Source organism: Oryza sativa, chromosome 10 (genome assembly GCF_034140825.1).
Source record: "Oryza sativa Japonica Group chromosome 10, ASM3414082v1".
Classification (NCBI taxonomy): Eukaryota; Viridiplantae; Streptophyta; class Magnoliopsida; order Poales; family Poaceae; genus Oryza; species Oryza sativa.
The window spans coordinates 17,666,811-17,689,980 of record NC_089044.1 but is presented as its reverse complement, the minus strand read 5'-3'; the positions used below and the strand labels follow the sequence as shown (position 1 = coordinate 17,689,980).

Below are 23,170 nucleotides of genomic sequence, written 5' to 3'. Positions count from 1 at the left end.
GAACAGCACATTGTAATGTTCAGTGTTTACTGTCGAAGCAGCATCAACACAAGTGACATTCTTTTGCTAGACTGAAGTTTCACTTCAATTCCTTTAAACGTACTGAATTGAAAACGAAAAATTGATGCAACTACAATCTTCACATTCTCAAATAGACACAACAATCAATCTCAATTGGCAAAGGCATTCAGTCATCACATTCAGTGTTGAGTTACAAACTTACAATCCCAATTCACATCAATTTACAATATCCATTCATATCAATTTTAGATCTCGATCTAGGATTTTCAAGATGCTGCCATTGCAAGCCCTTGTAGTAGGTTCTGGTGATGATATTACTTTCATCCTCAAGAAAATGATATTACTTTCATCCTCAAGAAAATTGAAACTAGGAATCAGTCGGCAACCTCGAACAACTGCTAAGTGTATATAACCTGCTGCTGCTGCTACTAACGAATTAACAGGAGTCCCCTTGAACTTTTATGCAGGGATGATTTGAAGGAGTACACTGCCGGCAGCGAGCCAGCAACATGCTAAGGGAGAGAGAACGCAGGGGCGAGAGATGGGGAGGAGGGCAGCGACGAGGGGAGGGGCTTCTTCCAGGATCCACTCCACCCGCGGATGCGCCGGAGGAGACGACGAGCGGCAGTGAGCGGCCGGCCGAAGACCACGGGAAATCAGGAGCCATCCCGATTTTGCTGGCCGAGAAGAGGATGGTGGCAACGAAGGGGCCCTCGCGCGGGAGACGCAGGCTGTGGCGGTGGCGGCGACGCCGACGGTGCAGAGGTCTCCCCTCCCCCATTTGCTTCCTAGCCGGCGGCGGCTGTGGCGTCGATGGTTGTGGATCGCGTGGGCTGATTTTTCTACCATATGGGCCGAGCCTATCCGCTGTGCTCACTCTACTCCGTCCGATGCCGAATGGACGGACGAGAGCCGTTGGACGTCCACGTCAGAGGATCTGGTTCCGCATGGCAACCACTCGCCAATTTTATCACGAAAACAAAATAAGTTTTAGTATGCAATACATGGTTTAGTTTACCACCGAAGAAGAATTTGATACGACCTGACCAATTGATCAAGAACTGTATAAAATCTTAACAGAACATTTCAAACATATGAAATTGAGCATCACTGGTCCAATTGAGCAGAGGATTCAAGGAGTTTGTTCTTCACGGGTATTCGATGAAAAAAGAAGAAGACAACACCGAATCCACACTAGCACATTTCATTAAATAAAACTATACAGCATGCTACCGAAAAAAGGTTACCTTGTATGATAGAAAAAATTGTACCAAACGCTGCTTGTGCATGCTCAACTTCCATATGTCAAGCAAAGCAATGCAAATGACAAAACCCAAGTCCAAATGCCCAATCCAGATCAGGAATATCAGCAGGAATATCAGGCCATGCTTTGCACCAAATCAAAATACGTTAATCCTCCAATAAGCAGGTGCTGAGATGGCACCGACAGCAGCGAAGCCTTCATGGCCAGGAAAAAATGAATCCAACCTGCTGCGGTGAAGACAGAAAATCGAAAGAGGAAGCTGATAGGGAATCAGGCAGCTATAGGAGCTCCTCTATTAGTCGGCGTCTGAGTCCTCAAGCTCCATCAACCTGCCAGTCAGCCGCTGCTGATCCTACTGCTGCTACTGCATCCACAGTTTAATCCAAAATTGCAGCCAAACAGACAAATCACAAAACTGCAGACAAATATTTGCAAGCAAACGACTGCTGATCTTCTTGCTGTTGCATCCACAGTTTACTCCCAAAAAATTGCAGCCAAATAAAAAAGCACAAAACATTCACCACCCACCACCCCCAAAACCACTGAAAATCCGAGCTTGCCAACCAATCAAAAACCCAAATCCCATGAAATAGAAAAACCATCATTTAGAGAGAAATCAGGCAATTGATAAATAGCAAAAGTGCACTTAATATGCATTAAAAAATCTTAGCTGCTGTCTAGCATAACATGCCTTACTACTATTACATCAAGCAGCAGCTGTTACAGGCTTACAGCTGATAAAGTAGCCAGAAACAAGCTGTGCGTCAAACATATCAGTGATAAGACGTTCAAATGGCATCCTAGTGCATACTAATGCTCCACCAATCCAGTGATCAGTGAGAATATCACTGTGTATTGATGTGCAGCAAAGTTCATGCAGTTCGTCTTGGTCAATGAACTGCCATATCAAAAAATGAATGAACTGTTAGTTAACCAGGACAAAAATAACAAGCAGAGGATGAGATGTTCTTGACATTGTAGACAAAAAGATGTTGGTTCGGTCTCCTTGTGCTCCCAGTTGTGCGATCCCTGGTCCTAAATATCACTACAAAAACAATACCATAAAGCTATGAGTGTAATCCTGCCATCTAACTATTATAATGATAGTGAATGCAATGCCAGAAAGGAATGGAAAATAACATACCCCCAGTCTGGATCGAGGGTCAAAAGGTATATTTCTGAAATCAGTCCAGGAAAGGTTCTCTTCAATAACAGATCTACTGGTAGCTGGACTTGACCTGGAACCTAAAAATAATAGGAAAAGAAGAAAATATTAGACTATAAGTGTCCAACTAGTTAATCCAAAACATCAAGGGTAAGATACATACATAATTTTCTCTGAAACTTTTCAAGTAATGAGATGAGGTATCATGGCAGAATTTGTGAACTCCCACAAAGCCAAGTGGGTATGTTATCACTCCGTGGGGACCATTTGGAAACCGCAAGATGCCTTGCAGTGCTGTGTCACCTGATGGAACGAAACTGTGCCAGTTAGTTGTAGTTGCCCAGTATGTTGTAGTTGGATAGCTTATAGTGTTCTGTAAAGAATTTGACATACGAGTCCATGTTGTTCTATATAATAGCTCACGCTGATCTGGGGGCAGCAACAGTGGATGAGTGACTAGGTCTTTCACTCTACAATGCAAAGAAACAATTGAATCAGTACATGTTCCACTCTGCAATGTAAGGAAGCAATTGGATTGGACCCGCCTATCCAAAATTCAACTGTGATTAAGGGGAAAATGAGTCAGCAACGTATGTTTACCATTTACCTTGTTCCTGGGTTGCGCATGAGGTTAATGAATGCAAGCAAATCGGCATCCTTCCAATTCTGATATAGATAGTTCTCAAGCAGAAAAGAGAACGTAACAAGCATGTCGCTTTCATCATCATCACCTCCTCCCTTCTGAATGTGAGATGGGAGTATCTTTACCTTGTTGTCCAGCATCACGAAACTTTGAAGTCTTGTTCAAATCCACTATTTTGCATTTCTTCTTGACAACCTCCCGAATGGCAGAAAGAACATAACTAAAATGTAAAATGCAACAGATAAGTTTTCCATTGACAAACCATGCATCTTTAGTGAAGTGATAAGTGAACAGGAAATATTTATTGAACAGACCAAGAGTTCAGGACAAAAGCATACCAGATAGTTTCATTCCAATGAGGGGGTATGTAATCCGCATTAACTACAGGGTGGTTCTGAATCCATGAATCGAAGTCCATGTTGAATGTGGCAATCCCATATACAATCCTTTAGATTTCAGGGTTGTATGTCAGACAGATGGGCTTCAGTATTGCTGGGTGTTTGATATTCCAGAGTAAAGGTATTGAGTCTTCACATGGACTGACACCATTGTCTTCTTCCACAAATGTCCAAAACCGTGCTTCTCTGCCATTCGTTTGTGTTAAAGAGTCACCAGCCTCAACCTTGGTGTTGAGAAAGATTCTCCCACTGTACCATTTGTCATCTAGGCCATCATACTTGAAGTTGTAATTAGAGACTGCTACGCCAGACCAAGGTTGTGTAAGCACAGAAGGATCCTTCAGTAGCTTAAGAACATCTCTTTCCGTGCGCTGTGACATTATTAAATTTCAAGCATTTAGATGAAACCTAAACAGCAAAACACAAAATTCAACTACGATAGGCAATGGATTCAATGTTCCACAGAGCAAATGACAGATTCTAGCATACTGACATGAAATCTAACTAAGATAGCAACGGTTTCCATGTTCTACAGACCAAATGAATCAATATACTAGCATACTAACAAGGAATTCAACTAAGATTGAACGGCCTCGATGCTCTCTACACACCAAATGACTCAAATTCTAGCATACTAAAATTAATCGAACCAATAGAGGGAACAGCCTCAATGTTGTTCAGACTAAATGAGTAAAATATATTTTCGGCAATGATAAATCAACAACTCAACAAGTGCCACGCCCCAAAAAAAAAAAAATCAACAACAAGAAGGCATTGGTACCTTCCATCCCGTGGCCTGCTTTGGTTTCCCACCGGTAACACTTGTTTCCTCAGTAATCTTCCCCACCACTTCCTTGCTGGTGCCGACGCCGCCTTGGCCACCCTTGTAGCCTCTGCTCCCGCCTTGGCCACCCTTGTCGCCTCTTCCCCCGCCGCGGCCACCCTTGTCGCCTCCTTCCCCGCCTCTTGCCTTGTCCATCAGCGGCAACGACAGCTCGAGACCGCGCCAGCAAGATCGCCAACGGTGGTGGAGAGGAGACTCGAGTTTTGCGAGTTGCGAGTGGGAAATGGGGACGGCGGCGGCGGCTCGGTCAAGCAGCCATTGGAATTGGAATTTAGGGGTGCAGACGAGTCGTTCAAACCTAGACTGGCCAGCCGGCCGACTGGGCTTGGACTGACAGTTCGAACGCGGACGGCCCATACGCACGTAACAGTGCATATAGAGAAATAAAGTCTATCATACACCCCCAAACTATTTCATTGCTTCACTTGAAAACGGATCATCTTACTCCCATTATTTGTTTCTGTCTATACAAGTCATAATTTGGAATTAAATTTGGTAGAATTAATAGATACATCATAACCTACCTCCCATAATTTTTCAGAATGTTTTTATCATTGTATGCATATATTCGAAGCACTAAGCTTGAACATCGAGGTTTTAAATTTTAAACATATAGTCATGAAATTTTTCAAAATACGTTAGAACTTTGATAATGGTGTTATCTATGGCTTTACAAAATTTTAGCTTAAAATATGACTCATATAAAGATAAATAAAAGAAGAAAAATGCTGTTAATCAGTAAAGTGGAACACTTTAATAGTTTTAGAGGTAAAATGAGTAAAAAATAATTTAAGGGGTAAGTGAACAAAACAAATAGTTTGAGGAAGTAAAATAAATTTTTCATGCCTATGCTATGGAACTATTTATTGATGTTGGAACCCGGACAACCCAGGTACACAAAGGCCCATCTTAGCGGGGATGGCTAGTTAGCGACCCATCGTGCGCTCCCTCCCCGCATGGCGCAGCCACGTGGCGCGCATGGAGAGGGGGGGGGGGCGTGGCTAGCTCCATGTGCACCACTTTTTTTCTTTTTCCTTTCATTTTTTAAATATATGTGTACGTTTTTTTTAATATACTCCCTCGTTTCACAATGTAAGTTATTCTATCATTTCCCACATTCATATTGATGTGAATCTATTAACATCAATATGAATGTGGGAAATGCTAAAATGTCTTACATTATGAAACGGATGAAGTATAAGTTTACAAACTTTGTATATGTTGTATATGTACATATGCAAAATTTGTATATATACATATTTTTATACATAAAAAATATACACGTATAAAAAAGATAAAAAAAACTATATATATTGAATATATACATGTTGTCGAAAGACAACTGCGTCACGTCAAAAGATGTCATTACTCATTCAGCTCGGTGAACAGGCTAGGCCCACCGGCCGGCGAAACGAGTTGGCTCACCCCACCGACGAAAGGGATGAGCTCCAAGCGGGTTTCGAAATCTGTTGGGACGAAACGAGGAGCCGACAATGAGTTGTTGTCAGAGGCGGAGGTCTCGGCGGCAGGACGCTTTCCACTCCCCCAGACTTAGGGTGCATTCGTTCTGGGGGATTGGGTGAGAAAGGGACATCGTATTCCGCGCGCACGCTTCCCGAAGTACTAAACGGTGTGTTTTTTGCAAAAAAAATTCTATAAGAAAGTTGCTTTAAAAAATCATATCAATCTATTTTTAAAGTTTAAAATAGTTAATACTTAATTAATCATATGCTAATGGCTTACCTCGTTTCGCGTATCTTTCCAATCTCCTCAATCCCCTTCTTCTCAAACACACCCTTAGGGGTGAGAGGAGGGGATTGGTAGTCGGGGCGGCGAAGGCCTCTACGGAGTGAGGAATTAAATTTAAAAATATACTGTTTATTTGATTTTTTTTTTCAAAAATATTCGGGATGCAAAATTTTTTGCAGAAATATACCATCGCTATCGTATAACAATTGCGCGAGAATAAGGTGGCGTGATATCGTGAGCGGTATTGCGTAGCGAAAGTGCGAGACCGCACGGTCTCGCGGAACGAAAGAGCGAGAGCGCGCGGTCTCGCGGAGGAAAAGAGTGAGAGCGCGCAGTCTCGCACATGGAAACAGCGATACTGTCCAGCGTCTCCACTTTCATTAGTGATTAATACTTAATTAATTATTAACTAATAATAATTAGTGAATTAATAATAATTAATTAATCACTAATCATGAGAATTAATCACTAATTAACCATCCTGATTAGCGAGACCGTTCAGCCAATCGGCGGTGTCGCTATCCCTTTCCGTGAGACCGCCCGATGTCGCGCCGGTGTCGCGCGACACTGTCCACGACGCTATGTACACATCATTTTCGTGCAGTGGTTGGGCGAGATCGACGGTATATTTCTGCAAAAACTTTTATATCCTGAATTTTTCTAAAAAAATATTAGAATTAACAGTATATTTTAAAATTTAATTCAGTCCCTCACTACCCTTTCGGCCGAAGCCGACGTACCAGCGATCGCACTCCCGCCTCGATCACCGCGTTTGGGGCAAAGACCCGCAGGGCCTCCAAGGCTGCCGTGGTCGATTCGGAAGCGGACAACCAGGACGACGAGCGACGAGGAGGACGAAGCCGGTGAAGTTCCGTATATATATACCGGTGTCAAAAAAAAACCCAAACGGATCTTTTTTTTTTACCGGAGTCGACGTTTTTTATGATGAGGTGTTTTTTTACTGACCACAAGCCTTTTTTATCACTTTTTGAGTCGGACATTTTTTTTCTCTCTTTTTTTTAATCTTTTTGAGTCGGACTTTTTTTCTATACAGAGGATGGTGATCTCTCGTTCTTTTTTATATTAGAGATAGAGATTAAAACCGAAACATAAAATTAAAACCGATTAAAACACGGATGACATGTTTCAGCCGTTTTTTCTAACCATACGATCAAAAAATGTTTCTCATCCACCGCTGGTGGCGCGCTGCGCCAATAACTCCTGCGCGCTGCACGTGCGTGGCGCACTTCACCAATTTTGTTGGCGAAAAAAGCCCAACGTTTTCTCCTCCCCTAAACACAAAGTCCATCACAAACAAAATCCTAACGTGTTTTGTCAAGGAAAAATAATCGGAAAAAGTGCACCGAAGGTCCCTCAACTTGTCAGCGAGATTAAAAAACGTCCTCGAACCGCAATACCAGATATGCGGGGTCCCTTAACTCTGCAAAACCGATCACCCGAGATCCTTCGGTTGTTTTGATACTGGTTTTGGTCTACGTGGCGCTGAGTCAGCATGGGCCCCACATGGGTCCCACATATTAGTATCACACGTCATCTTCCTCTCCGTTTCCCCTTCTCTCTCTTTTTTTCTTCTGTCTCTCTCTGGCTCCTCTTCACTCGCGCCGAGCAATGCGGCGAGACGACGGTGGTCGCGACCTTCACCGTGGCCGGCCCGGAGCTCAGGTGCACGGGGAGAAAGGCCAGCAAGCCGGCGCAGACGCGGCAGGCCGAGCGCAGTCGAGCGGCGCCACTGCGCTTCTCCCCTATCGGCGGCCGGACGCGCCGCCTCGTCGCCCCCATCGCATCGCCGGCCTCCGGGCCTCCTCATCTCCCGCCGTCGCGCCTTGCCCCGTCGTGCAGCATGCCACGTGCTCCAAGAGCGTCTTCTTCCACTTCCTCATGTCTGACCCGGCGCTGGGCGACCTCGTCCGCGCCGTGTTCCTGCAGCTCCAGTTCAAGGTCTACTACTTTGACCCCAACCGTGTCCGCAGTGGGCCGGCCCAGCAAGGAGGAAGGGCGCGGGAGGAAGTGGGCCGACGGCCCAACAAGAGGAAAAAAGGGAGGAAAAGGAAGAGAAAGAAGAGAAAAGGAAAAAAAAGGATTTTTCAGGGATTTAAATATTGCACATGCTCCTTTTTAATTGGTTAAAATTATTTCTAAGGCTCTGAAAATTCCACTAAAAATCTTGTTAGCATATTTTGACATGTAGAATGTAAGAAAAATTCCACATGCCGATTCCGATTATTATTTGCATTTATTAATTAAGGATTCAACTCTAGGTTAATTTAAACAATTTCTTCGGGAGATTTATTTTATGAATTTTAAAGCAAAGAGGGGAGCTTCAGGGCGTGACAGTATTAGACACATCCAAAGCCAAATAGCCATCCCCATTTTCCTACCTTTGTGGTACCTCTTTGTGAGGGGGATTTGAGAACGGGAGAGAGTTGGATTGAGAGAGTGAGGAGTTGAGAGCTAGTGACCTTCACTCCATACTTTGTGGTGCCTCTTTGTGAGAGGGATTTGAGAAGGGGAAAAAGTTGGATTGAGAGATTGAGAAGTTTTGAGCTAGTGAGCTTCACTCCATACTTTGAGCACTCGAGTTCATAGCAAGCAAATCTTCGATTCTGTTTGTTACTCTTGGGGACTAAGGTCTCCTATACGGCTAGGCGTCGCCGGTGAGCACCCAAGGTTGTGGTGTGCCACGAAAAGTTTGTGAAGCCTTCGATTTCGTATCCGCAAGGGAAGAAATCAAGAAAGTTTGTGAAGGCTTCGATTTTGCCTCCACAAGGGAAGAAATTAAGAGTGAAACTGAGGAGTGCATTTGTGCAACCTCGTGAGGAAAGGGTTGAAATAGGCCCGGCCCTTGTGGCTCCTCAACAGAGACGTAGGATCCGTGGATCCGAACTTCGGGAAACAAATCACGCGTCTCCTCTCTTGGTTTGCCCATTTGTGCATTCTCTCATATTGTGCTTAAGCTTGTTTTTACCCGATCTACTTACATACTTAATTGATTTAGTTGGTGATCTTATATTTTGTTTAGATACCTTATTTGTCACCTTTTGATTCATATACATTTTGTTTATTCGAGCTATAAGTTCATAGCTAGTGTTGTATTCTGTTATCCACCGAACTTTTCGGTTGAGACCGGAACTTTCAATCCCATACTGGAAGTTCCGATTTGAACCGAAAGTTCTCATCATTCTAATATACTATGAAGTTGTGATAATTTTTATGAACACCTATTCACCCTCCCTCTAGGTGACATCAAGATCCTTTCAAAAACTAACAAAAAAGCGTTCAACGAAACGTAAAAAAAGAGTCCAATTCAAAAGAAAAACAATCATCGTCCAAAACAAATAGTTCGCGAAAGAAAAACAATTCCGCGCAACGTTTAAAAAAATTCAATTCCATTGAAGAAACGTCATCCAAAAAACCTGTTTTTTTTACGAAAGTGAAACTTGTTCGCCACCCCCCAATGCACTATATATCTCTATCTCTATCAAAAGAGCAACATATTTTCTTTGTAGGCTCTTGTCCCTTGATTTTTGAAGGAACTCTTTTTTACTGTTTCCATCAATTTCTTCTTCGCATCGGTTTCTCAGCGACGTACCTTCTGGATTTTGTGATTTGGTGAAACATAGGTTGGATTTGGTGAATCTTTTTCCATAGCAGCGCACGTTTGCTAGTAATTTATCAATTATAAATTTCTATCTCTTTTATTATAAAAATTGAAGATGTTTCTACCAGAATTTTGGTACATCATCCGTGTTTGAATAGGTAATTTTATGTTTTTGTCAAATCCTTTCCTTTTTTTCTTACGCCATAGTGTTCCTCTTATCCGACACGCACGCGAATTAATTGGGCCCGCATCTTTTCACGCACCCCTTGCCACACGCAGCGATCGGGCTTGCGCTTGAGTTCGTTTTCCACACGCATCTTCGCACGCTGTTGCGATTGGGCCCGTAACGTCCTCGCGTGCACGATTTTCCGCATGCCCAATTGGGCCCGTGACACCCTCACGCGCACAATTTGCCCTTACCACATGTCCGATTGGGACTGCTCGCCCTCGTCCGCGATTTAAAAATTGAAGATGTTTTTGTTGAAACTATGGTACATCATCCGCATCTGATTCCCGTCACACGTAACATTCATTGCGAAGTTACGACTCACGAGCGGACTACGAAAGAGAACCTGTGTGATGTGGATACCAAGCGAATGAAACTTGCTGAGCCTGTGTGGATATCACGTACGTCGTTTCCCAGATCATCCGATTCTATTCATATTACACGGCACGATTCATGAGGTATGATTTCAAGTCAGTCTCCATATATGCTCGTATGTACTACCATGGATACCGTTACAATAATCCATAAGAATCATTTTTACTTTCAAGAAGAACATGCCAGCTGACATAAAAGATAATCGAAGTTGTTGATTCCGTCTATCATCAATTCCTGTCCGACTTGAGATAAAGCTAGACGACGAATCGAGCTCGTGTTTGAAGGCCTTATTATTTGGCTTATGCTTATTCCTATAAGCCAAAATTTAAGTTTTAGAAGTTAATTTTGAATTCAACTTTTTGGTTTTTTTATCGTACTTTATTTTATAGCATTTGCTTTTGAGTCTCTAAAAAAATGTATATAAAAGATTTGCACACAAATAGTCTTTTATTTAGTAATTAGTGATGCGGATAAGCACATGAATAAACAAAACAATGGGTTGTGATGATTTATCCACCGATACATATGTACACATTCTATCCGTTGCAACGCACGAGCATCTTTTCTAGTAAATAAATAAATATATAATAGGAATAAGTTCACTTTGATTCCCATGACTAGTAACCGAATCTGATTGGTATCCTTCAACCGCAATACCAGATATCTTGACCACCCCAACTATTAAACCGGTAAAATTTGACTCCCTCGATGGTTTTGGAGGGTGGTTTCGCTGACGTGGCGTCTACGTGGTTGTGTTGATGTGACGCTTAGGTAGCATTAGAGTTAAAAACATATACGTGGGGCCCTTTTTTCATTAAAAAAATTGTGGGGCTCACATATCATCCTCTCTCTTTCTTCTTCCTCCCCTCTCTCTCCCTTCTCACTTTCTTTCTCTTCCTCTCACCTTTGGACTTTTGCAAGCTGCGACGGTACTGGAGTGGCGGCGACGGGCGGGATATGGAGTGGTGGCGGCACTTCGGGCTGGAGCTGGCACGGGTGGAGGCGACGGAGGAGGAGGAGGCGGCCACAGAGGAGACGGTGAGCCCTCGAGGGCCAAAATGGCGGCAGCTGACGAGAGGGTGGGCGGTGGAGCGGGGTGGTAGGGCGAGGGCCGGAATTGGAGTGGCGGCCGACGGGCAAGGGCCGGAGCGGCGGCGGCGGGGCACGGCACCACCGGATGAGCACCGGAGATGCCTCCCCCGGCCGTCACGTACAAATCTGACGCACACGATGTTTTAGACGGCAAGGTCAACGGGCGCATCCATCAGCATCTCTGCCGCTCCTCATCCATGTCTCTTCCCCTTCGGCTCTTCCCACTGTCTACGCTCGTACCCTTCCCCTCCTCTTCGAGTGAGTAGCCACCGGCGCCCCGCGCAAGAAAGGCCGATGCTGCCTACGCCTACCGCATCCATCACCGTTGGTGACGGGGTGCCCGACCAAGAGCCGCCCCGAGCCCACCACCACCCCCGCTCCCGTCGCAGCCTCGACCGACGCCCTTCTTCACCTCCTCCGTCTTCGCTTGGTCCGTCGCCGGAGACAAGGTGCCTCCCAAGAGCTGCCCCCGAGCCTGCCCTTGAGTAGCTTATAGTAGGAGGAGGGCGACGAGGCCGCATCGGAGATGGTGGCGAAGCGGCGCCTCAGACAGCCATCGCCATCGCAATCCCCCACTGCCGCCCGCACCACCGCCTCCGCTTGCTTTGCTCTTTTTTTTTTTGGAAAATATCGAGAGGGAGAAGAGGGCTGACAAGTGGGCTCCACGTTTTTTATATTTTCTCCTATCACTTACATGTGGGCCTCATCTTTATTTTGGTGACTAGGCTGACATGTCAGTATAATGGACAAAGTTAGCTTGCCATGTCAGTAACACCGTCCTCTAGAACCATCGAGAGAGTCAAATTACACCGGTTTTAATAGTTGGAGGCTCAAGCATACGAATCAGATTCGGTATTAAGGGAGTCAAAGTGATCTTGAGATTCCAATTCCGATTCATCAGATATTGTAGGACCGCGGTACCGGCCGCATAGTAGCAAGGCCCAAATTAAGGGGCGGAGGGACGGGAAAGGTTGAAAGGCGAGAGGGCCCGAGGGCTAAGGGCGGCGGCGGGCGGCGATGGGGGAGGATCTGTGCATTTTGTTCAAGTGTTTTTGCTGCTGGAGAAAAGAGGATGCGGGGTTTCGGCGCATCGCCCCTGGGACGGACTACCTCGCCATCCCCGCCGGCGCGGACGACCGGCCCCGGTGGTCCGTGGTCGTCGGGCTCACTGCCGTCGACGTGCCGCGCCACAATCTGCGCCTGCACAGGTTCCGCGTGGCCGCGTCCGGCCGCATCCTAAGCGGCAGCGACGACGTCCTCGAGACCTTCCGCCACGTCGCGCCGGACGATGTTGCTGCCGAGGCCTTCAGCACCGCCTCCGCCTATCTGAGCAACGACGGCGGCCACCAGATGCACCTCATCTGCCGAGCCGTCCCCCTCAACGCCGACGGCCGCTGGACCTGCAACAAGACAAACTTGAACAAGTGTTACAGATCGTTCTCCATGGATCTGGGCGGCGGCGGCGGCGGCGGCGCGGTGACCCCGCTCGGCGATCTCCCCACCGTGCTGGTGCCCGGGGGCCACTTCGCCATCCAAGCCGGCGGCGAGAACTGGGTGCTCTCCGTCGAGCGGCCGTATCCCTGGCTCGACGAGAGGAGCACAACCCGCCTCCTGATGCGGCGGCAGGAAGGGCAGCGATGGGTCCTCGCCGGTGAGCCCCACGAGTTCCTGCACACCGGCTTCGAGCGCAGCGAGAGCCTCTATGGCAGCATATTCCAAGGCCGTGCCGTCATCGGCAACGACAAGATCCTCGTCTCCTTGGCGGACGCAGCCTTCTTCGTCTTCGACTGCACCCATTGCGTCTGGACGCCACTCTCCCTCACGCATAAGAAGCTCAATTACATTCCCCTGTCTAACAGGTCAGTATACGTGGAGGATCACAACGCAGTATACTTCCTTCGTTTCGATACTCTCTTCGCATACAAATTCTCGCCGGGGAAGAACACCATCGAGCCTCCAATCAGGTTAGATGTTATGTGTCCCTTCGGCACCAATGGGTATGGCTCTCTTGTGCACTTGGCTGGCCAGGTGATGTGTGTTGTCTGGATCAGCACGCGCTCCATATGCACCTGCACCACACAGCACGTGATGATCACAACACTTATCATCAATGGTGACTGCATTAATGGTGGCTTCGTTCCAAAAGATGTGGGAGTCTTGCATTCTACCTGCCGCAGTCTAGTTGTTGGCGATGGCCGTGAGACAACATCCCGCTGCAATATTTTTTGTTTCTCACTGTGAGTAACCTACTACCATGTGTTTCTTTACATGCATTAAGAATTACTTGTTCAATTGATGGATTTGGTAAACAGTAGTTGTTACTGTGATTGATTTGCAGTATTGCTCTCTAAATATTCCATTGTGAAACAGGTCGTATGTGGAGGATGTTGATCGAGTGGAACCATTCTCAATACCTCCGGTACTAGGAGAGGCTACATATTCAGAGATTGAAGACTCACCCAACATGCTGGAGTGCTGCAGGTATTCTCCTGCGCTTCGAATTCTGTTTGTTATTTGGATTGACCAGGCAAACATGTCTAGGAACAGAGCAGTAGTGGAACCTTCCTGGGTTTGCTGCTGGCTCAACATGATGCAATTGAATAGGACTGAAATAGTGTGATAATGACTGATGACTGGCATTGTTGGGTAGACCCTCAACAACCATTTTATTCAACTTGTACCTATTGTGTGCCCTCAGCCACTAATTTTATTTGAATTTGCACTGCAAACGGTTTGTCCAAGCAGAAGCTACCTTTACTGGTTTCCTCCCATTTTGATGTTACTACATGTTACCACCAACTCTTGTGGTTTATCTTTCAAGTGTGTAATATTACTCTTCTTTTAATATGGTTATTTCTTTGCTATAGAACTATAGCTATGCTTTATGTAATTATATAGACTGTCATCCATCATGTAACTTTTTTTATGCTAAATGACAATCTGTGTACGTTATGGTATTACTGATCTGATAAATGATTTTTAGATAAGTAATGTTGGAAGTAATATTTTTGGTTCTAAATAATCTATACAGGATGTTCTTGGAAGATCAATGGAACGAAGATGATGTTGTACTTGAGAAATGTACAACGAAAACCAAGATGAATCTATTCTTCATATCTCAGTCCGGTTGTCAATCGCTAACATATCAAATCAGTATTTCAAATGGGAAGTTGGTATGCCGTGATAAAATGCTGGAGCCAACATGCTGTGCAGAAACATTTGTATCTGAGGATGCTCTATATGGTTCTTCTTCTTCTCCTACATGGCGCTATATATATATGGGAAGAAAGCGACTATATTGCATTCCATCATTACCAGAGAGTCAGATGCAAGTGATTTATCTGCGGGGGAAGTTTAATCGTCCCTTTAAGACAGATCGGCCTAAGGTGTGTTTTTCAGCAGTTTTTCCAGTTGGCAATCAGTTGGTTGGTTTAACTGATACCCTGCAGTCTGTGTATTTACTAAAACGCGGCAGTTCAGTATGGACTCATTGCAAGACAACTTCAAGAGATGCAGATCTGACTGAGAAAATTAATATATCTGGGTTTGTTGTGCTTAAGAGATGTTTTATGGTATCAGATGCTGGGAGTTTTGACTGCTTCTTGCTTGACTTGGATAGTTTGGAATGGACTATTGTGAAGTCATTCCAATCGTATCGTCGTGGCACGTTATTGGGAAGGTCTATATACATTGGTGGCTTCATATACACGCTATTTACAGGAGGTATTCTTGCTTTTGAATTGATCAAGAATAATGGTTCATACTACCTTGATGTTCCTGTTTTCTTGAGGACATGGAGTAAGCTTATCAGGGACAAGAACACGATTTGCTTTACTTCAGTTAGCGAGGGCAAGAGTTCTAGCGGCATTGTGTTCTGCCTTGCTCATGGATACCCCTGCTATGGCCTGCCTAAGATTAAGAATCTGCATAATGTGAAGATCACCATGATGCAAGTCACGACTCGTGAAACAGTGAGAGGAACTAGAGAACCTGTGAAGCCGCCTCGGTATGTGGATGTGTGCACTAACTCTTTTGTGCTACGAGGATGGATGCTTGCTATGTTTTTGCTGTATGAACAGTTTGGATGTGATCATTGTTGATCAGGGATGGATGCATACACACTCAGAATGTTTCTGCTACATGAGCCGTTGAGTCTGTTGGTGTTTGAAGGAAGTAGTAGCACTCCTAGTTGTTGGGGGCTTAACTCTTGGTGCATTTTTCTATGAACAATATGTTATATCTGGAGGATGGTAGGGGATCTTTACGGTTTTAGGCCATTCTGTATGGAAATTAATTATTTTAAAAGGTGTTGTGATAAGCTGGTGTTTAGGCTGCCCCTCTTAATTATTTCTGCTGTATGAAAATCCATATATATATACTGCTAGGGAGTATGTACTCCTGCTCTCATCCACCGTCAATCAAAACGAGCACCAATCGATCCATTCCCACTATCCAGCCCGTTCTGATTCTGTGGCTAGAAAAGAAATTCTCGTAATTATGAATCATCCCGTACTATTCGCAGCTGATCACAAAACTGAAGGATTCACGTAACTTACTTGCTCTAATCGTCGGTGGCTGGATCTGCTCAGCCAATGTTCCCAGTCGGCCGGCCACGGAGGCGGCCCGCGTATCCCACCAATCGGCATTCCGCTCGCTCAATGGCTGCTCCGACTCCAGGTTGTGATTCGGCGCTGCCGGCGCCTGCCGCTCTCCCGGATAGACATGTAACTCGACGGAGAAATCAAACTCATCGAACCAGTCAGACGAGTGCTGTCAAGAATTGCAGATCATAGATGATGATGCTGGCAAGTCCTTCTGCAGTGCCCTTTCAAGTTTCTTTGATTTTTCTTGCTGATCGAACATTCCCTTTTGTTTTCTATTAGATGATCGTCCAGGCGATCTCGCGGTCGTCCCGAGACGGAGTCGTCGGCAACCTCAGTTGTTCTCAGCCAGCGTCATCGTCAAACGGACGTTGGTAGGCCAGACTGGGCCGGGATGGTGTTGTTTCATCGTTGGGAAAAAGTACACCCAAGGTCCCTCAACTAGTCATTGAGTTACAAAATCATCCCCCAACCACAAAACTAGATACATGACATCCCTCAACTTATAAAACCGTTCACTTCACGTTCTTTGGTGTTTTTGACTCCGGTTTTTGTCCGATGTGGCGGCTGAATTTGGCGTAGGACACATGTGGGCCCCACATGTCAGGGTGTCCACGTCAGCAGTTCTCTCTTTCCCCACTTCTCTCCCTTCCTCCTCCTCTCTCTCTCTCTCTTTCCCTTCTGCTGCTGCTGCGGAGGCGGCGCTGCGGCCGTGGCCGGCCGGTGGTGACGTTGGAGAAGGAGGCGGCTCGCAGACCGGGGGCGGAGGCGACGGCGCAGGGCGGCCCAAGGGGCACCTCTTCAACCGGCCGCCGCCGCTGCAGGGGATCCGCTGGTGATGCACACGGCCTTGCGTGGATGCCCTCCGTGGCGGGCTGGCGGCGTCGCGCGAGACGGACGGGTGCGCCGCGAGGAGGGAGGGGACGAGGCCGATGAGGCGGCGGCGGAGGAGAAGCGGGCCCAGGAGCGCGATGAGGCCTACCAGCGGGCGCTGGACGGCGCCACGCCCGTGTCGCCGGAGTCGCTCGCCGCGATGCTCGACCAGGCGCTGCAGTCCGTGCGCCAGCCGCCGCCGCCGCCGCAGCAGCAGCAGAACTGCCAGAACACGCTGCGACACGGCGGCATGGTTCGCCGGATGCGCACGGGATTCTGACGCCGATCGATTCACCGTCGGGATGAGGCACGAGCGATGCTACGCCAACTAGTTTTGGTTTTGTATGTTACTGTCCCAAATTTTTTCGGTCTTTGGTAGGCTGTGTCAATCTATTGTATTGCGAGAGCTGATTTCATCAGATCTCCTATAGTTGAGTTGGTTGTATGAATTTCATTTGGTTGTAAGCAAATATGCAAGCATTGTTCAGGTTCAATAATTCAAATCTATGTCAAGCGCTTCCAAACCTTGTTCATTTCGAATATTGACCATGTTCAGGTTCAACAAAATGGCCATGTCGAGTGTTCGTCGTGAAAAAACTTTGAAACCAGGAAACTAGCAGTTTAAATACAGTAATCTAATACAAAGAACAACAGATACAATTCACACCAGCTCCTGTGAAACAACGCCGCATCCATATCTACGATAGCTCATCAACTAATCAATTTGGAAGGAACAATGATCCTTCAATTTTGTATCACTTGAGAAGAGACTCCATGGCTTCGAAGAAGAGAGCCACCATCTCCACCCTCAGCTCCCGTGGTTCCGCCGCCGGCCACGGCCGCAGCGCCGCCTCCGCGAGCACCATCCGCGGCGGGGCTAGGGGGCTCGTGCTCCTCTCTCTAGTGTCCCATGAACTCGAAGCGGCGGCGGAGGAGAAGCCGGAGGCGAGGCGGGGAGGAGTTCCGGCAACATCACCGACGCCACCGAGCGCACGCGAAGAGGGAGGAGGCGGGGAGGCCGACCGAAGAGCGTGTGGTACCTGCGCGCCGCTCCTCCCCCGCCGCCCGCGCGCCGCCCCTTCCCCGCCGCTCCTCCGCCGCCCGCGCGCCGCTCCTTCCTCCGCCGCCCGCGGGCCGCTCCTTCCTCGCACTGCTGAGAAGAGAGAGAGATGAGGAAGTGAGATAGAGGGGAAAAGAGAGAGAGAGAGGAGGTTGACCTGGCCACCTTGACATATAGGTCCCACGTGGGTCACACGCTGACTTAGCCGCTACGTTGGATAAAACCGGGATCAAAACCACCGAAGTAACTAAAGTGAACGGTTTTATTAGTTGAGAGACGTCTGGTATCTGATTTTGTGGTTGGGGGACGATTTTGTAACTCGATAATAAGTTGAGGGACCTTCGGTGTACTTATTCCTTCATCGTTGTTCCGTAGAATAAGTTCATCCGAGGTCCCTTAACTTGTCAACGAATCTGATTTTCGTCGCTCAACCGAAAAACCAGACATAACGAGTCCCTCAACTATTAAAACCGGTGCAGATTAGGTTCCTCGGCGGTTTTTAGAGCGGTTTTGGCTGACGTGGCGCCTACGTGGCTAATTTGACTCCGTCTTCATCTGACGTAGCATTGACGTGGCGCTTACGTGTCAATTCGATACGGAAAAAATAATAAACCCGTGGGACCCATATGTCAATCTCACACAAAAAAATAATAATAAATGGTGGGACCCACCTGAGCACCACATGTCAGTCCAACTCATCCCTCCTCTTCTTCCTCCTCTCTCCGACTCTCCCCATATCCCCTCTCTTCTCTCTCCTCTCCTCTCTCAAGGCGACGGAGAGACAGTGGCACGTGGCGGCCAAGAAAGGCAAGGAGGCGGCCACCCCGGCAGCGACCTCGAACGCCGTCAAGGGCGCAGCCACTCCGGCATCGACCTCGGCCGTCGGCAAGCAGGCGGCCACACCGGCGACCTCCGTGGCCGGCAAGAAAACGACCACACCGGTAACCTCCGTGGCCAGCAAGGCAGTTGCCAGTGCGTTGGCTGGGCACACGAGAGCCCAACCCACGGAGGAGCATCAGTGCATCACCAGCAATCCTGCTAGTTCTTGCCTATTCATGTTGCCTCCGGCCTCGGTGCTAGACGGTTGCATCGCCGCCGCCAAGCCGAACGTTGCAGTGGTGGTTTCGTGTGCTGTCGTTAAACTTTCAGAATCGCTTGCTGTATATAGATGAAACTGATTGATGACCATCTCAACAATCTCGAGACCTCGCAGGATGCCAGGATCCAAAACTGGAATGTTCATTATATTTTTTTAACACAGTAATATCATAAGCAAACACAATCAAATTTTTTTTGTCGTGATTCATGAAAAGAAATCAAGGCTCGGTTCTTCAATTTCTGAACTTGAAGCGATAGTGCTAGGTTACTAGGGGCTCAGCGACGGAACTCAAGTGCAACCGGAGTGTCGCATGGAGGACTTCGCTGCAGTGGCGTTCAGGTTCATGTGGTAAACTGCAGTGGTGCCGTTGCCCGGCATAGTGGCCGGACCACCGGATGGACAGAAAAGCGCCGCCATGAAGCACATCCACCAGAGCGCGGCGGCATCCATGCGGCCGCACATCCACCAGCGTGAACCCCGAACGTCGGCGGGCGAGGACTCCGCGACGGCCGCGGACAGTGCCGCCTCGACCTCGGCAAGGCGCGCGGGGTGCCGGGGACGGCGGCCTCGCGGGCATCGAGCGCCGCGAGGGATTCGGAGGTGGAGGCGTTAGCGACGACTAGGGCCACCTCTCTCGCCGTCCCTTCCTCTTCCGCCCACAGCCACCGGAGCCGTGCCTACGCCGCGGCGCGCCGCTCCCTCCTCTGTCCTCTCCCGCCGCCCGCCACGCGCCGCGGCCTCTCCATCGCGAGAGAGGAGAGGGGAGAGAGATGAACAGACGAAGAGAGGGGAGAGAGGAGGAAGAAGAGCAGGCTGAGAATGATATGTGGGGGCCATATGGGCCCCACAATTTTTTTTTATTAATTTGTGAGTGAAACTGACATGTGGGTCCCACGAGGTTTATTATTTTCACATATCAAATTGCCACGTAAGCGCCACATCAGATGGAGACAAAGTCAAATTAGCCACGTAGGCGCCACGTCAGTCAAAACCGCCATCCAAACCGCCAGAGGACCTCATCTGTACTGGTTTTGACAGGGACCAGTTCTATCTGGTTTTGCGGTTGAAGGACAAAAATCGGATTCGGGCCTTGCATTGTCCTCCCGTCTGCGTTGCTCCCGTCCCGGGGGCGACCCGGACGGCGAAAAACTCTCCTCCGCCGCCCCCTTCCCACCTCGCTGCCGCCCGAGCGGCTCGCTGGCAAAGCCGGTCGGCCGCAAGGACGGCAACGGCGGGGAGCTCTCTCCCCACAAGGAAACCCAGCGGCGGGGGCACCGGGGGTTGCTCGGCATTGACGGGGAGCGGGAGGCGTGTAGCGCCCGTTCCGTCGTGGCGCCTAGCGGGAAAACTATCTCTTAAAAACCCTAATTACGAAATCTGTTTCTTTGCTTGTTGTCTAGTGTCCGTGCCATCTCAGATCTCAAATCCCCGATCTATCGTCAAGTTCAATCCCGAATCCAAATCCTTCCCAAATCAAATCCCTCCGCAAAAGTCTATTTTGCCTCCCTCGGGTTCGATGGGCCGAATTCCTCTCGGCCTATCTCTCCCTCCCTCCCCATCTCTCTCTCTCTCCCCCGCTCTGCTCGTGCGCTGCGCGCGCGTGCGCGTGAGCCGCGCCGAGCCGAGCCGAGCGCCCTCCGCCCTCACTGCCGCTTCCCGCCGACGCCGCCCAAATCGCCGCGCCGCCCGTTGCTTCCCGCGCGCGCACGCCGTGGTGGCCGACCACCTGGTCGCCGCCGCCGTCAGCCTCTGCCGCGCCTGTCCGCGCCTGCCGTCCGTGTCGCCGCTCCGTTCCAAACCGCCCCGCCGTCATCGCCGTCGTCATCGACTCGGCCCCTCCTCTCCCCGCGCGTGCTTCCAAGGAAAGGAGGCAGGGCTCCTCCTCATCGCCCTCTCTCCCTCCTTCTTTTCCCAAAGAGGCAAGGGGCAAGCCCCCCCTTTCTCCCTTCCTTTTTCCTTTTCTCTTCCCCGCCAGCGTCATCCGCCTCTGTCGCCGTTTTGGCCGCGAGCGCCGAGCGCCAGCTCGCGCCTTGACCGCCCAAGGTCGGTTTCCAAACCGACATTGCCGCCCTATAAACCCAGGCGCCCTCCCTTTCTTTTTCCCTCCCAATCTTCCCCGTTTTTCGCCCGCGCCATTGCCGTCCCTCTGTCTCTCTCACCGACCGCCGCCGTCGCGTGTGCTGGAGGAGCCGGTGCGCGCTAGGACGCGGAAGGGGACTCCGAGCACTCGTCTTCTTTCTCTTCCCCGGCCCGAGGCCGGAGAGATCACTCCCGTGCCGTCGGCCCCTCGTCACTGCGCTCCATCACCCCGCACGGTAGTGCCTCCCTCCGTTCTCCCTCCTCATTCCATCTCCTCCCCTTAGACTCGGGTAGTAGCACGAGTAGCCTCCCCGTAGCTAGCTGGCGCCGCCCCGACCGTTGCAGCCTCTCGCTGTGTGCTCGCCGCCGTCGCCGCCCGTGCTCCGTAGCGTCCGCTCGTCGCTGGCCTCGCTCGGCGTAGCTCCGCCCAATCCGACGCTAGCAACGGATTCCCGGAGTCGCGTAGATGCTCTAGCTCGCCCGAATCGGTCTCCCGTCGCACCGTCGCCGTTTCCCCCTTCTCTCGCCGCCGGTTGCCGCCGCCGCAATCTGCCGCCGTCGAGCATCCCCCGGCGAATCCGAGCCATTGGCTCGTCTCCCCTCGTCCCGTGCAACCTCCCGGTGTGCTCGCTTTCGCCTGTATCGTCGTGGTTCGCTCTACCGCTCGCCGCCGCCGTCAGCCGTCCGTTCCGGCCGACGTCGTCGTCTACCTCCCGCCGGCCCGCGTGGCAGCCACGTAGGCGCCACGTCGGCACCACCTCGGCCGCGACCGGGTCAAGCTGACCCCGGTCCGCCGCTCCCTCCGGCCCTGCCCGAGCGCGCGGTCCACCGTGAGCCGTGAGGCTGCGCGTGGGCCCGCTGCATCCGCGTCCTCCGCGAACCGCGCGCATGCGCCGCGCCTCCCCTCCCCAAACCCTAGCACGCCCCGCGTGCACCTCGCTCACGGTGAGCCGAGCCGCCGACAATTGGGTCCCACCCGGGACCACGCAAGGTGGACCCGGCCCATCGGCTTCCTCTCTCCTCCCGCCCGCGCGCGTGCCTTAGGCCGCCTTCTCGGGCCGGCCGGCCCGTTAGGTTCGGCCGAGCCGCCCCTTTCTCTCGGGCCGCGCCCTAGCCGCCCGAGGAAAGTCTAATTTCCCTCCCTCCTTCTTTTCTTTTCTTTTCTATTTCAAAAAGGATTTAAATAAATCCTTTTCCTTTAGACCAAAAATCCAATAATCTTAGAAATTCAATATCTTCCCAACCGTAAGTCCGTTTGACTCCGTTCAACTTCCAAAACTCCTCAAATCTCGAGATCTATCTAATGGCATGCCTAGAGGTCAATAATAGGGCTTTATTTTCGCCGTTTGTTGAGTTGTCCCGTTTCGCGTGTAGTTTTGGAGCCCGAAGACCCGCAGTGCAAGGATTTCGAGGATCAAGCTCAAGATCTCGAGCAAGGCAAGTCACCTTTGATCATCTTGCACCTATAATTTAAATCTAAGTATTTCTTTTCCGCAAATATTGCATGAATAGGATTTACACAAGTAATTCGGCCGCGGCTTGCGAGATAGCCTGCCGGCCCCCAATCCTAATTGCTGCAATTACCCTCCTTGAATTATTGAACACTTAAACCTCCTTTGTTAACTGTTGTGTTTCGATGTACGGGCCTTCGGGTACGCGCATCAGGAACACCCCCCCTAAAAATATAAAATATCCAACCATGGGTAAAACTTGGGTTTTACAAAAGACTTGGAAAACCCGACACCTGGGTCGGTACTTGCGAACTAAATGAATTTCCAAAATCGAGGACCGGGGAACGTACCAGGTGTACAGTCTCCCGCTCTTGCACTTAAGGATCGTTTCCTTGGAATTACATCCGAACATAAGACAAGTGCGGCCACATGGGTGGAATGGGACACCCCTGGCTGAGTAACTAGCTAATCGGGGGAGCCATGATGCCAAGAGACATGTGGATTCAACAGGGTGGTGTCGGGGAGAACCCCCGGGTTTCCTGGCACAGTATGGTCTGGGACCTAATCTGGTGTTGGTCTGGGACCCCTCTCGTTGGCATATGGTGAACCTG

The 23,170-nt window shown here is 49.3% G+C and overlaps 2 protein-coding genes across 4 annotated transcripts; one reads left to right on the top strand and one right to left on the bottom strand.

Annotated features, from left to right (window-relative positions):
- Window positions 1-1,913: 1,913 nt before the first annotated feature.
- LOC107277702 (uncharacterized) lies at window positions 1,914-4,580 on the bottom strand. Of its 3 annotated transcripts, none has more exons than XR_001540323.3 (7): window positions 4,273-4,580; window positions 3,432-3,862; window positions 3,051-3,313; window positions 2,844-2,920; window positions 2,614-2,753; window positions 2,430-2,530; window positions 1,914-2,330 (listed from the first exon to the last, which is right to left on the bottom strand). XR_001540323.3 is itself a non-coding variant. In XM_015757574.3 (7 exons), exons 3-7 carry the CDS (start codon window positions 3,231-3,233, stop codon window positions 2,321-2,323), a joined length of 504 nt encoding a protein of 167 aa, XP_015613060.1. In that variant the 5' UTR covers window positions 3,234-3,313; window positions 3,432-3,862; window positions 4,273-4,580; the 3' UTR covers window positions 1,914-2,320. The 3 variants fall into 3 exon arrangements, 1 of the variants encoding a protein (XP_015613060.1); XR_001540322.3 differs by having other exon boundaries at window positions 2,614-2,767; window positions 3,058-3,313; XM_015757574.3 differs by having other exon boundaries at window positions 3,058-3,313.
- Window positions 4,581-12,399: 7,819 nt separating this feature from the next.
- On the top strand, window positions 12,400-15,847 carry LOC4348819 (uncharacterized). The gene is made up of 3 exons (XM_015757477.3): window positions 12,400-13,633; window positions 13,767-13,877; window positions 14,428-15,847. The coding sequence occupies exons 1-3, from the start codon at window positions 12,414-12,416 to the stop codon at window positions 15,494-15,496; spliced, it is 2,400 nt and encodes a 799-aa protein (XP_015612963.1). The 5' UTR covers window positions 12,400-12,413; the 3' UTR covers window positions 15,497-15,847.
- The last annotated feature ends 7,323 nt before the right edge of the window (window positions 15,848-23,170 follow it).